The sequence below is a fragment of the Salvelinus namaycush genome, chromosome 9, assembly GCF_016432855.1.
Source record: "Salvelinus namaycush isolate Seneca chromosome 9, SaNama_1.0, whole genome shotgun sequence".
NCBI lineage: Eukaryota > Metazoa > Chordata > Actinopteri > Salmoniformes > Salmonidae > Salvelinus > Salvelinus namaycush.
The window spans coordinates 24,727,489-24,742,022 of record NC_052315.1 but is presented as its reverse complement, the minus strand read 5'-3'; the positions used below and the strand labels follow the sequence as shown (position 1 = coordinate 24,742,022).

The 14,534-nt window shown below is 41.8% G+C and overlaps 1 protein-coding gene across 1 annotated transcript in view; it reads left to right on the top strand.

Annotated features, from left to right (window-relative positions):
* Positions 1 to 14,534, top strand: part of LOC120053208 (cadherin-13-like) — a 497,821-nt gene that overhangs the window by 115,328 nt on the left and 367,959 nt on the right. Inside the window, 1 exon segment of the mRNA XM_039000365.1 lies at positions 14,226 to 14,370. Within this exon segment, the coding sequence (XP_038856293.1) occupies positions 14,226 to 14,370 (145 nt within the window).

Sequence of the window (14,534 nt, the reverse complement as noted above, 5' to 3'; positions counted from 1 at the left end):
GCCTGAGAGCCAGGAAGGACAGCTCTACTTTCAACCACATTCAGGAATAAATTGTCTGGAGCCAAAACTCTTAGCCCTGTGATTATGGACGGACATTTACCGCACAGTAGGTACAGGGACAGAAGTGGGCATTTATGGCTATTTCTACAATAAAGCTGCCTAAATGTTAGCAGGCACATCTCGAAATAGAGGTGGGACCAAATAGTGATATCTGATCCATCTTTACTTTGTTCAGATTTTGTCTCTCTCCATCCAATCACTTATTAATGTATTCATTTATATTTTTATTTAACCTTTATTTAACTAGGCAAGTCAGTTAAGAACAAATTCTTATTTACAATGACGGCCTACACTGGCCAAACACGTGTGATGTTTCACAAGCATTTTTCTCATGTGAACAAATCACCTGAAAAATGTCACGTGGGAAAAACAACGTGATTTTCGGACAGGTGTGAAGTTTCACGTTTTCCCATGTACTTTTTTCACATAACTCAGACAGGTGGTTTCCCAACATTTGATTGGATTTATTAGGATCCTCATTAGCAGACCCCAATGGCGACAGCTAGTCTTACTGGGATCCGACACTTAACGAAAAAGACATTACAGACAAAATACTTTACAATTTACATACATTTAAAAACATTAACATATGGTGTGTGGGAATCTATCATTTACACATACATGTCAGTATATACACACAATACGTTGTGCCGTGAGGTGTTGCTTTATTTGTTTTAGTAAGCAAGTTTTCTGTTCACTTCCATGCACTCATGGCTCTGTATAATACTGTACGTTTCCTTGAATTTGTTCTAGACCTGGGGACAATGAAAATACCAATTACACCTCTTTGTTTGTCTGAATTTGCGGGTTTACGCACCAGCCAAGCTTCTGGGTGTAACGGTCATCATTGCATGAAGAAGTGGACCAAAGCGCAGCGTGGTAAGTGTTCATGATTTATTAAGAAAACTGAACACTAAGTAACAAAACAACAAAGAGAACGAACGAAACCGAAACAGTTCTGTCTGGTGCAGACACAAAAACAGGAAAACAACTACCCACAAAACACAGGTGGGAAAAGGCTACCTAAGTATGGTTCTCAATCAGAGACAACGATAGACAGCTGCCTCTGATTGAGAACCACACCCGGCTAAACACACAGAAATATAAAACATAGAACACAAAACATAGAATGCCCACCCCAACTCACACCCTGACCAAACCAAAATAGAGACATAAAAAGGATCTCTAAGGTCAGGGCGTGACACTGTGAGAACGTGATGGTTCTCTTTTGACTATGAAAAGACCCCTGGTGGCATGTCTGATGTGGGAAGTGTGTATGTGAGTGTTGTGTGTAAGTTGATTATGCAAACATTTTGGAATTTCCAATGCAATGCTTCTTATAAAAGCAAGAAGTGACACATTCAGTCTTTCCTCAACCCTTAGCCAAGAGAGACTGGCATGCAAAGTATTAATATTAGCCCTCTGATTACAATGCAGAGCAAGACATGCCACTCTGTTCTGGGCCAGGAACAACTTAACTAGGTCTTTCTTTGCACCACTTGACCATATGACTGGACAATAATCAAGATAAGATAAAAGTAAGCCCTGCAGAACTTACTTTGTGGAGTGTGATGTCAAAAAAGCAGAGCATCTCTTTATTACAGACAAATCTATCCCCATCTTTACAACCATTGAATCTATGTTTTTTGACCATGACAGTTTACAATCTAAGGTAACAGCACGTAATTTAGTATTCTCAAATTGTTCAACAGTCACACCATTCATTACCAGATTCAGCTGAGGTCTAAAACTTAGGGAATGATTTGAACCAATTACAATGCTCTTAGTGTTAGCGATGTTCAGGACCAGTTTATTACTGGCCACTCATTCCAAAACAGACTGCAACTCTTTTGTAAGGGTTTCAGTGACTTCGTTAGCTGTGGTTGCTAATGCGTATATTGTTGAATCATTAGCATACAGTACATGGACACACATGGTTTGTTTAATGCCAGTGGCAGGTCATTGGTAAAAATCGAAAAGTGTAGAGGGCCTAGAGAGCTGCACTGCCGTACACCACACTTTACATGTTTGAGAAGCTTCCATTAAAGAAAGCCCTCTGAGTTCTATTAGATAGATAGCTCTGAATCCACGATATGGCAGAGTTTGAAAAGCCATAACACATACGTTTTCTCAACAATATGGTTATGGTCAATCATGTCAAATGATGCACTGAAGTCTAATAGTACAGCTCCCACAATCTTGTATTTATACATTTCTTTCAACCAATCATCAGCCATTTGTGTCACTGCAGTACATGTTGAGTGCCCCTCTTCATAAGCATGCTGAAAGTCTGTTATTACTTTGTTTATAAAGAAATTATATTGTATTTGGTCAAACAGATTTTTTCACAACAGTTTGCTAAGAGCTGGCAGCAAGCTTATAGGTCTGCTGTTAGAACTAGTAAAGATCGCTTTACCACTCTTGGGTGGCGAAATGACTTTGGCTTCCCTCCAGGCCTGAGGACAAAGACTTTTCTCTAGGTTCAGATGAAAGATATGACAGATAGGAGTGGCTATACAGTCAGCTACCATCCTCAGTAGCTTTCCATCTAATGTGTCATGCCAGAGGATTTGTCATTATTGATCAATAACAAAAATATACTCTCCCACACTAACTTTACAAAATTCAAACCTGCAATGCTTTTCTTTCATTCTTTTATACATTAGCACAAGGCTCACTGTTCATTGTTGGCATTTCCTGGCTAAGTTTGCCCACTTTGCCAATGAAGTAATCATTCAAATAATTGCCAACATAAACAGGTTTTGTGATGACTAAGCCATCTGATTTGATGAAAGATGGAGTTTAATTTGTCTTTCTGCCCATAATTTCATTTTAAGTACTCCAAAGTTTTTATATCATTGATCTTGGCTTCATAATACCGTTTCTTCTTCTTTTTGTTGAGTTTATTCACATAATTTCTCAATTTTCATCAAGTCAGTGTCAAATGTGCAGCCAGACTTATTAGCCTCTCCTTTTGCCCAATCTCTTTCAACCATACATTTGTTTAATTTCCTCATCAATCCATGGTGCCTTAACAGTTCTAACAGTCAGTTTCTTAACAGGTGCATGTTTATCAATAATTGGAAGGAGCTATTTATTTTCATAAATTCAGAAAAAAAGGTGATTTTCACATGTGAAACTGCAAATTCGGCATGAGCGAGTCAGCCTGGGCAGCACACGTAACACTCAAAAGGAGTTGAGTAATACCTTGAGAGAGGAGTGGGCAATTTCTCTACCTTGCGACATCTTGGAAAGCCTTTGTGACTCTTTCAACAAAGAGTCACAAAGATTCTATGTTGAAAGAGAGAAGATTAAAGAGGCCTTTGAATGACCATTGTCAATGGCAGTTTAATCACAAGTTATCTGGCCACCTAGTACCGAACACAGTGGCACCACTATGTGAGCAGATGACTCCCTCTCCTGTCAGGAAGAAATTAAATAGGCGGCTTATGAGCCATTACAGTGTACAGTCTCCTCACAGACAGACATGTACAAGGCTAAGCTTATGTGGAAATCATTACGTGGTAGCATGTAAACATTGATTGAACGATTTACTGGATACAAAGTGTTTGCAAAGTTGCTGATCTGTTAATAAACATGCTATTTATTGAGAATGTTGTGTATGCAAACGGCATCATGTACAGACACAACAGGGAAAACAGACAGAGGTCTCAGTCTATAATATCTCACTCTGCATTTAGTATGTTTATCCTCCCACAAGGGACATGTTGGGAATGCTCTATCTTTATTTTTCTCACTCTGCCATTCTCTGCAACTCTCTTGGCATTGTCCCTCAGAGATTCAATGAGAAAACATGGACAGGAAAACATTTGTTTTTGACCCTTTCAAATATTTAGTGCTTTGTAGGTAGGCAATAGATGTGGACAGGAATTGTGGATTAGAGCCCGTCCCAGTGGGCCTGTGTGAAAAGCTGCTCTGAGCAGCCCTGACTCTGCACGGAGAAGAACAGAGTAAAACGCACACATGCTTGCTGTCTAAAAGCAGAGATGTCTTTTTTTTGTACGATACTGCAATACTGGATTATGAAATTCCTTCAACAGACTGTGAAGAGGTGTGAACTCAAATTGTGTCCAAGCCACTTGGGCTTTTTCTCAGTCTGTTCTCCCTGTAGGCTACATTCAACACATCTCTGGCCAGGATTTACAATTGGATGTTCTCCTTCACTTTTAGTTATTACACCCATAGCCAATCATACACTCTCATGCCTTTGTTTCTGAAAGACTTGGCCAGTCACACACATTCTCCCTGCTGCTGCATTTGACAGTGTGAAAGCAGAGTAGTGCTTTATGGAAAGTAGGAAACCCTCCCTCTCGGTCTCCAGGGGTGGCTGTGTTGAGGTTAACCTATACGTTTGTCCACTGACAGGGCCCGCTCCAGGCATAAGCGACATAGGTGGTCGCTTAGGGCCCCCGGCCGCTAGGGTGCCCCCAACCCCAAAAAACATTTATATTTTTATACTGTACATTTGGTTGTGCATCAGCAGTTTTTCTCTTGTTATGTCACTCAATTAGCTGACAATAAGCCATGTCCATTTTTTGATTGGTATTTAGTCTAGCCAGCTATCTGAACTTGTAGTAATCATGGCCGAATACATGCCCAGGGGTCCTGACCTTCAGGGGATCCCCATTGATTTTGTTAGTCATTCTCACTCAGATATCATAATAACATGGCATAAGCCGTCGCAGAATGTGTAGATGTCACGTTCTGACCCTAGTTCTTTTGTATTTTCTTTGTTTTAGTGTTGGTCAGGACGTGAGTTGGGTGGGTTCTGTGTTTTCTGTTTCTATGTGGGGTTTTCGTTTGGCTTGATATGGTTCTCAATCAGAGGCAGGTGTTTGTCGTTGTCTCTGATTGGGAACCATATTTAGGTACCCTGTTTTCTGTTGGGTTTTGTGGGAGTTTGTTTCCGTGTGAGTGTTTGTTGCCACACGGTACTGTTTCGGTTTCGTTCATGTTCACATTTATTGTTTTGTATTTCATAGTGTTCAGTTTATGTTTTAAAATAAACGTTATGGACACTTACCACGCTGCGCATTGGTCCTCCGATCCTTCAAACTTCTCCTCCTCAGATGAGGAGGACGACGGCCGTTACAGTAGAATTGTAGGAATGTAGCTTTAAAGGGCACCACCAGAGGGAAATGCCGCCCCTATTCCAACATAATTCCTTTCCTACAGCGAAGATTCCCGTTTAGGTTCCACCTCCAAAGAATGAAGCAGGCTGCTAATACATATTCACGAATTGAGGGTGGGAACATTGTGGTGATTTCCACATGGAGTGGACAAATAACAACAAGAAGGGCACTGACAGCTGGGGCTGGATTTGTCATAAGCATTTAGGGAAACCTGTTCCACAGATGGATAGGGGAAACCAGTATATTTAACTTGCAATCTTTTGTTATCTCTAAAGTTTTGGGTTGTTCCATTAATTGCGTCCGCAAATCCGCCATAGAGATAGAAAGAATATTTAAAAAACTCTAGTAATATGGATAGTCTAGCTATTGAGCAGTTTGGACTAGAGATTTGTTTTTCGACATTGCAATGATAGGCTGCTGGCAGGCTTTTCAGCTTCTCTACAGAAATGCCAAGTCAACCCATGGTCATGCCATGGTTTTCACAGCTGAAATGATAGGCTATAATGACTTTGCTCGATACAGACTAGCTAAACAGAAGTGAAACTTCACAAATTATCCAATGGATTATGATAATTTGCTGGTAAAAAAGTGGTGCATGGAGGTTTTCACACCCTGTTTTAATTTGCTTCATAGCTCAGGCGGCCAAGTGTAGGCTATGGCGAAAAGCTGCTCAGCTCTGTTAAAGATTATCTATAATATTGCTCAGCTCTGTCGCGACTCACAAAGAGAAAGAACTTTGCATGTGTTTCTGATTAATTAACAATGCCATGCTGGGGGTTGGTAACATTCAAATAAAACCCAGCCCTGAAAAGAAACGTTATCAAAAGTTACCACTTCAAACCCAAATATATCATACTTTGACCAAAACGATGACTTAAATCATTGTGCAACATCATGGGTAAGCTATGGGATTTGTCTTTCAGCTGAACATTTATTTCCGCTCTTGTAGGCTTTTAAAACTGCTAAGATGTATCTCCACCACATGGCAAAATGGTTAGATTTGCAGGAAATTAACTGTAAAACTGTTTTTTTTTTTCTGCCCTATTGAAAAGTAAGTAGAATTGCAGGAAAAATGTCTCTCCACCGTCAAGTGAGGGGCCGCTAATTTTTTTTGATGCGAGGTGGGGGGCCACCCCAACCAAATCTCGCTTAGGGCCCCCAAAAGGCTAGGGCCAGCCCAGTCCACTGAGGCAGGTGTGATGTGTTGGAGGTAGAGGTAGCCTGAAATAGGCAGAGCTGCAGGAGAGGAGAGCAGTCTCTCTGGAATGTGAGGAATGCACGGCAGGCTCTTGAATGCCTACAAGGAGCTAAATACAGAGTGAATCTTCAACATGATGAAGTGGAGCGACTTTCTAATGCTTGACTTGGCTCTTTCAGCACTTCCATACAGTCCTTTCTGAGTATATTTAAGGTAAATGATAAAGTCCCCACTCAGCTCTATTTCACCGTCACAATGAGCAGAGCCCCACTGTGGTCCAGGCCACACACAGCCACAGCACATGTCCCTCTTTTCTAATGAACCCATTCTCTACCTGCCCTCACAGGGATTTAGTTTCAAAGTAGATGTGTCCATACTGAGAGAGGAAAAGAGACAGAGAGAGAGCGAGAGAGTGAGCAAGTGAGCAAGAGCGAGAGGAAAAGGAAAGAGGCAGGATTTTTTTTGTTTGAGGTACTTCAAGCCTTTAAGCTACTCCAAGCCTTTTCTCCAAAAGAGTCGACATAGTCAGCAGCCAATATTCTGTAGCATTATTAACTGATTAGAGAGAAACTCAGTGGCATGTATTCATGGATGCCAAAGGCTTCCCCCTAAAAAATGACCATAAATGTCCTTAAATTCGCAATAGGCTGAATTTATTTCACCAGAGAAAGCATCCGAGCGAACGAAACAGCGCCCCTTTGTCTTAGTATGTGTAGCATATCTATCTGATGCTGTCTGGTCCAAAAGAGTATGGCATTGTTGCCACCCGTAGCATTGAATGCAAGGGAAGCCAGCGAGTATTTGGCCTCCCTTGATATTTTTTAAAATAAAATAATAGCCAATCAGCATGTGCGCTCAGACCATGGTGCTTGCCTACGGAGCAGCAAGAAGAACTGCCCCTCCCTACCTTTAGACTATGCTCAAACTCGACACTCCAACCCAAGCTCTCCCTTCTGCCATCTCTGGTGTCTTGGCCCTCCCACCCCTACGGGAGTGCAGCTCCCGCTCAGCCTAGTCCAAGTTTTTCTCTGTCCTGGCACCGCAATGGTGGAAACAGCTTCCACCTGAAGCGAGGACAGCAGAGTCCCTGCACATCTTCCTAAAGCACCTGGAAACCTACCTCTTCAAAGTTCAAAGAGTATCTTAAATTATCCCCCTCCTCATCTCGACCCCTCCCCCCCAAAAAAATACAAATCCTGAACTAATCACATCAGAAGCTAAACGTCATTGACAGAAAAAAAAGTTGAATTGTTGCATCTCGTTGTGTTCTTGACCTCAGGTGGCTAGCTAGCTAAAATCGGCCATAGCCATGGATGGAGATAGGGATTAAAAATTGTGGTTTTACTTAATTCTCCGTACTGGCCAATGATTAAAATGGTGATTCTGATCCAACCATAAATTCATACATTGTGCCCCTGGCCTGAGAGAATGGAAGTTCAACATGTAGTTAGAAGTAGTAGTATAGTAATGGTAACTAGCTGGCCTGGCGCATTGTTGCGCATGAAAGGAAGTTAGGCTAGAAAGCACACGCACACAGAAATCAGTACCAAGGACAGCCACATCATATTAAGCTTATGTTGATTCGACTAAATCGTTTTTGGTATCTTTTAGTTGTCACTGTATTAAACTAAGCGTAGGTGATTAGATATATGTGATTGTATACAAATGTAAGCAAGGTTTGAAATTATTATGTTTTAGTCAAATATTATATTTGTTTGGGGTTCTTGCGGTCAATTTGCTGTCTACAAATTATTTGTAATTATCTTCAGGCCCTCTGAACATCCGCTCAAGAAAAAAATGTACCAGTCGCTGAATCTAGTTGATGATCCCTGCTGTAGGTCATGTAACTGTTTGATAGATGCAATATGTTTTGTGGACTTCACCGGACAGGTTGCTCTCCAGTTTTGCAATGCATGGTTGCTTCTGCAGCGGTCTATAGCTCCTTTCATCCTCTGTGTTAGTCAGATAATGCTTATTCAGTATTCTGTTAGTATTCTGTTTTAGTGGTTATTGTAGTTCAGGGAAGGAACCCAATAAATGCCTTTCCTCTACTAAAAAGTAACAGTCATTCTCATGTCAAGGTTACTGACTTTTTCTTCACAGGTGTGTGCATGTGAAATGGTTTTCATCAATGTTCTTTTTTGGACTAAGGCTGTGTTTGAACGATCCCTTTTGTGAGACGTCAATGTGGAAACTATCAACGGTACACGACTCAAGCAGATATTATCCATTGTGTTTTATTCAATCTACAGTAAATGGTTAGCCTAAATAATATTTGACTAAAACATAATAATTTCAAACCTTGCTTACATTTGTATACAATCACATATATCTAATCACCTACGCTTAGTTTAATACAGTGACAACTAAAAGATACCAAAAACGAAGCGAACATCCATGTAAGCTTGCGAGATCAGACGGCATGTGAGGCTAGTAAATGGTAGAGTTGACTCTTGAATGTTGAGTAAGAGAGAGAGAAAGTAAGAGAGAGAGCTAGCAAACCACTCAGAGAGGGAGGTAGACAGAGAAGGCTGATCAACCATGAAGGGTAGTAGAGAGCTCTTATGGCTCAATTTGAAATATTTGATCTCTTAGTCTTTACAGTGATAAAGATAGAAAGATATCTAAACACTCAGAGAGAGGGAGAGAGAGAAAGGGAAAGAGAATTATATAAGCATGGAGAAGTGAGTGGTCTGATATCTGCAGTTTGTGAAGGCATGGCAAACTCAGCTAATAAACATGCTGTAATGGCAGACTGTGACAGCCAGTGATGTGCGCTGCGTGTAATTTTCTCACCAGAGAGTGAGAGAAACCCATCTTCTCTCATTCTTCCAACCTTTAATAAGAAATTTTCCTCCAAATTAAATCACTGCCTCCTCTTAAAAACACACACATTTTAAACTTTAGGAAATATTTAGAGTGATAGAAATCGCTAACTAATTTTCCTAACAAGCACAGAGCTGTGTACAGAATGCAATGCAGTGCCACTGGGCTCCCATTAGCAGCTAGCTGCCTCCCTCTCAGGAATGGCACTGGGAAATTAGGGCAACGTGCCTGCCATTGATTCAGTTTGGACTGTGAAAGTCTCTCGCTACCTTTGGCTCGTTTTCTTAGGGCACCACATGCTTACGAGAGCATTATGAGTCATTCAGCAATGTATGCAGATTTAGCAAAGAATGCTCAATGACTGTATTTTAAGTATATGAAAATTCTCCTTTCATTAATTTTGACCTTTGGGAGTGAGCTGCAGGCTCTTACATGTTAGAAAAAAAGGTGCTATCTAGAACTTGAAAGTGTTCTTCTCCACAGAGGGTTCTACATGGAACCCAAAAGTGTTATCTTATGGGGACAGCCGAAGAACACTTTTGGAACCCTTTTTTCTAAGTATATAGGCTCCTACACATGCCATACCAGTGCTCAATTCCTCTGGGGCCACAGGCTTTCATCCACATTGAGATACTAGTTAAGCATGCCATGGGGACGTGTGGGAGTGCTAATTCAGTCGACTCCACAGAACGTGTGTGAGACTATGGGGGATGGTGCATGTGTTACATAGTCCCATAGTAAGTAGTTGCTGGTATGTCTATCAGAGAAAGAAAGAGAGAGGAGTTACAGATTTGAGAAGTGAATGGGTAGGTAGGTACCTACCTAAGGTATACTATGGTATACTATGTATACTATGTTGTCACTGACTTCAGTCGTTGTCTTCTATCTATTGGCTTCTACAGCATTTGACTTATTCAGCAGTATACAAAGCCCTGTCTTACTGCATTGCTGTAGCTGACTTGTTTCACCCACAATTTAAATTATCTCGGGTAGAGGTCCTGGGCTACAGACAAGTACTCATTCCAAGTACTTACACATAATAATCTCAGTTGATGTAAGGTCAAATGTTCTATTGTTTAATACAAATGCTTGTCAAAATATGGCTGCCTGATAATTTGTAGAAGCTACTGAAATCGATGAGGTGAATTCGATACCCAAAGTATGTATGAATAATGAATTTATAGGTACAATGCATAATGGATGTGCAAACACACGGGCAGCGGACGGTGTGGCTTTCTTTAGCTATCTCTTAAATCACTGGTCTGGTATCTCTCATTCATCTGGCCCTGATTCAGAAATAAATCAACAGATAAAGCAGGGAAGGTCTGTAATGAGAGAGCCTTGAATCATGACATGGTTTTCCACCAGCCAGAAGGGTCATCTCATCTAACCTCACCTCGCCAGAGACAGAGCTCTAGTCACATGGACAAAGAAAGAAAGAGGTAAAGAAATGCACTGTAGTACATAGAATTTGTGTACATTGTCTAAAACTCTCTCTGTACAGCACCAGGAGTGTGTACTGTGAGATTAAGTGCAATTGACAGGGTGTAAACATTTGGAAGAAATTGAATGTTTGAAAACAACAGAGGTAAGAGTACAAGGCCACCAGTGTCATTTAGCTGAGGTGTGTGTTGACTGTCAATGAGTTAGACTGGCAAATCAAAGCTATTTGATTTGGTGAGTTTGTGCCATTTGAAAAGTTATTGCATACAGTATGCACAGTCCTGCGTTTGAAGTCGGGCTTATGTAAACTGCTTCCTTTGTCTCCCAATCAGATGATGGCTCTGTTCATACATTCTCCAAAGATCAGATGTGAGGTGCATCGCTCACAGCTAATATTATCTTAATCGCTCAGACACGGCACGCTGTGAGGTGTGTTTGTGTCAAGGATAATATCAATAGGACTCACAAGGGGGCCTGTTTATAAATCCCTGTCTCCAAAGGAAGCCTTTTGTGTTCCTAAATATCCCTAAATGATTGTGTTATCTCATTTAGCTGTTACCCTATTCATGTTTTGTTCTTTTGGTGTGTGTGCATGTGTGTGTGGGTGTGTGTGTAATGATCAGGATTAGTCTATGTGTTTTGCTTGTTAGCATTTTTAAGGTGTACATAAGGAGCCGCTTATGTCATGTTAGGCGGCATATTTAAACCACACTTATGCTACGGTACAAAACACTGAAACATGAATGACTTTTGATGGTTCAGGCAAGCCAGATCAGATACACAGGACTAGATGGTATGTGTTTTTGAGTCTAGGTCATATACAGACATATATACTATATTTATGATTTTAACGTTTGTGTTTGTGTGGGACGTGGTTTGCTGGAGAAGATGAGATTGTGAGTTTGCTCATGTGAGCACCATTAGTTGGGAGTAGGTTTTGCTGATGAAGACAGAGGCAGAGGAAATGCCCCCTCATAAATCCCCTGCTACTGTACTGTAGTCTGTGCTGCTGCTTCCACACCGACCACACAGCCGAGGAGAAAGGACAGAGGAGAAGAGTTGATAATGTATAGGGCCATTAGGTCTCTAACCCCTAACGCTCTCGCTTCACCTTCTGTTCAATACTACCATTATGCCTTGTGCGCCTGGCCTGGGGCCCACCACTGGAGATGGAGAGATAGAAGAGGTAGAGGGAGAGTGGATGACCTGTGTGATAGAGAGGGGCAGAGATGTCATGCATTACTGATAGTGAAGGGAGCAGGAGCAGCTCATGTGCTAGATAAGAGAAGAGCACTGCCACCGAACCACTATCTGTGATGGATACCTTGGGTCTGACTCTCAGGGGAATTATCCTGTTAGCTATTTCTATTGGACGGCAGAGAGGAAGCGGGTACATAAGTTATTCTGATGGTGTGAAACAGTGGACAGAGGTGACTGTGTGACTGTAATGTCAAGTGATGTCATACACTAATTCCATTTTTTTCATTTTAGTTTTAGAGCGGCTCCTTATGTTCATTATCTGTTGAAATGACACTGATCCAGTCTGGGGTTAAACACTTTCAAGGTACCGGTACGTGACGTCTTCCGACAATATCTTCAGACAGTGCAGAGTACAATGGGCATACTGAGTAGCTCTCCATATAAACTATGGGGCAGGTAGAGAAGAATTAACATTAAGGCTTCTCATTTCAACGTTGAAGTGTATGACACATGATGATAAATTGGATCTCAGACAGTATGTTAACTAAGCAGAGCTGGGGCTCACACTCTGACTCATAGTAATTCAATCAGCTTGCTTGTGTCAGATGTTGGAATTTGTTTGTTTCGCCTGTGCTCTGCTAAGCCAGAGAGGTCCAGCCGGTGAGGGGTTGACAGACTGGGCCCATACAGCAGCGTAAGGAGATGTTGAATACATAAATAAATGATATGGGCCTGTGGGGGGAGGGCTCTCAGCTTTTCTTATAGAATGAGCCAATGAAGCTCTACCCTCAGCCTAGCCACTTTTACAGAGAGAGAAGGGGTGGTGGCGGGGGAAGAGAGAGGGGGAGATAGAGAGAGAGACTAAACTAAGAGATATCACAGTGAGAAACCAGGAGCTGTATGGCAGAGGAAGGCAGGGTAAGCACCACAACACTGAGGGCTTATGTACAATCTGTCTCCAGGAGCTCCAGAGCCTGATAGAGGCTGGCAGGCAGGCAGGCAGACCACGCAGCACAGCAGGCTACCAGGCAGGACAGCAGGCTGGATGGAGGGAGGGAGTGCCTTTCATCACACAGGTACATGATACAGTGTCAAGAGCTAGGAAGGGAGAGAAGTGGAGATGGATAGAGGGAGAGAAGGGGACATTGTGAAGAGGGAAGATAGGGAGAGATAAATAACTATGGTGAATGAAAGAATCCATAGTTTGATGAGAGCACACTCTAGAGTCATTCTGGGAAGTGAGTGAGGGGTCCCACTGCGCAAAAACTGGTTGAATCAACATTGTTTCAACGTCATTTCAACCCCCCAAAATTATTTTTATGACGTCGAAGAGTCATTTGATTTGCAAAAAGTCATCACCAAAGGGCATTTTGTCTTTTTTTCACCTAACCTTTAACCTAAATCCAATGACATGGGGAAATGTTTTGTTGATTTCACGTTAAATTCACAACAGACAACTCAACTAAATGTAAATCAAAACTAGATGTTGAACTGACGTTTGCGCCCAGTGGGGTGAGTGAGTTTGAGATGCTTCCTGTGGTTTGGAGCTTACTAGGACCTCTTCATATCTGAGAGCAGGCCTAATGTGTCCTCTCATTGTGTCTTCTCATTGGTAACATGGCAGAGCAGCACAGGTCTCTAACACAAGATCCATCCACTTCATTCAGGAACAGGAACAGCCACTCATCTCTCCTGCTGGTTGAGAGTAATTGCGGACCATGGGCAACAAAACACAATGTAATTACCCCCCCTGCACAGAGCCTAGGACTGATGTTTCAAAGTCTTTCTCTAAGTGACATTATCACTTCAGCGGGAGATAAATGCTTGCGACATCATTTGGGTGAAAATTACAGTCGTTAACTTTCATCACTGTCCATCTATTCATTACATTATATGTTCTGCTGCTGTAGTGTTGTGAAGGAGAGAGAGAGAGAGAAAACAGAGGTAAATCGAATAGCACTAGATTGGCACCACTTACTGTTTTTTTTACATAGAGTTTACAGTGCTTTAAGTGGAATATCATTGGAAACAATGTAGTCACTGCTTTATGTGTTACGTACCTATGTGCCAAGTGTGTGTGTTCGAGTCCGAGAATAAATACATAAACTACTCTTGTTCATACAAAATACACTCTTTTTTTTACACATTTTCAACCACTTGATTGACCTCTTCTTCTCATACATTAATCTTTCAGGTGTTTAATACGCAATCAGGTACTCTATACTTTCACAAGTCTATCTACCCCAGTGTTCATCCCGCATAAACCCTGCAATGCCAACTGGATGAGTGAAATACTCTTGTGACCTTTGAACTCCTGTCCTGACCCTTGTGTGTCCTGACTGCAGCTGGAGGTGTCTGTGACAGACCTGAATGGGAAGCTGGTGGAGGGTCCTGTAACCCTGCTGGTGGACGTCAACGACCAGAATGACAACAGGCCCATCTTCAAGGAGACCCGCTACGCTGGGGAGGTGCTGGAGGGCTCACCTACAGGTAGGAGACGCTGCTCTCTCTGCTTTTCTATGGCCATGTTGGGTAATATTAATTAGTGCACACTGCTGCCAACATTTTGCAATGGAAAAAGAAAACAAGTGTTTCTTATTGGACAAGTTATTGGAGACTCTCCCCAATTCGGGACGTTTGGTTCCTACTGAAGA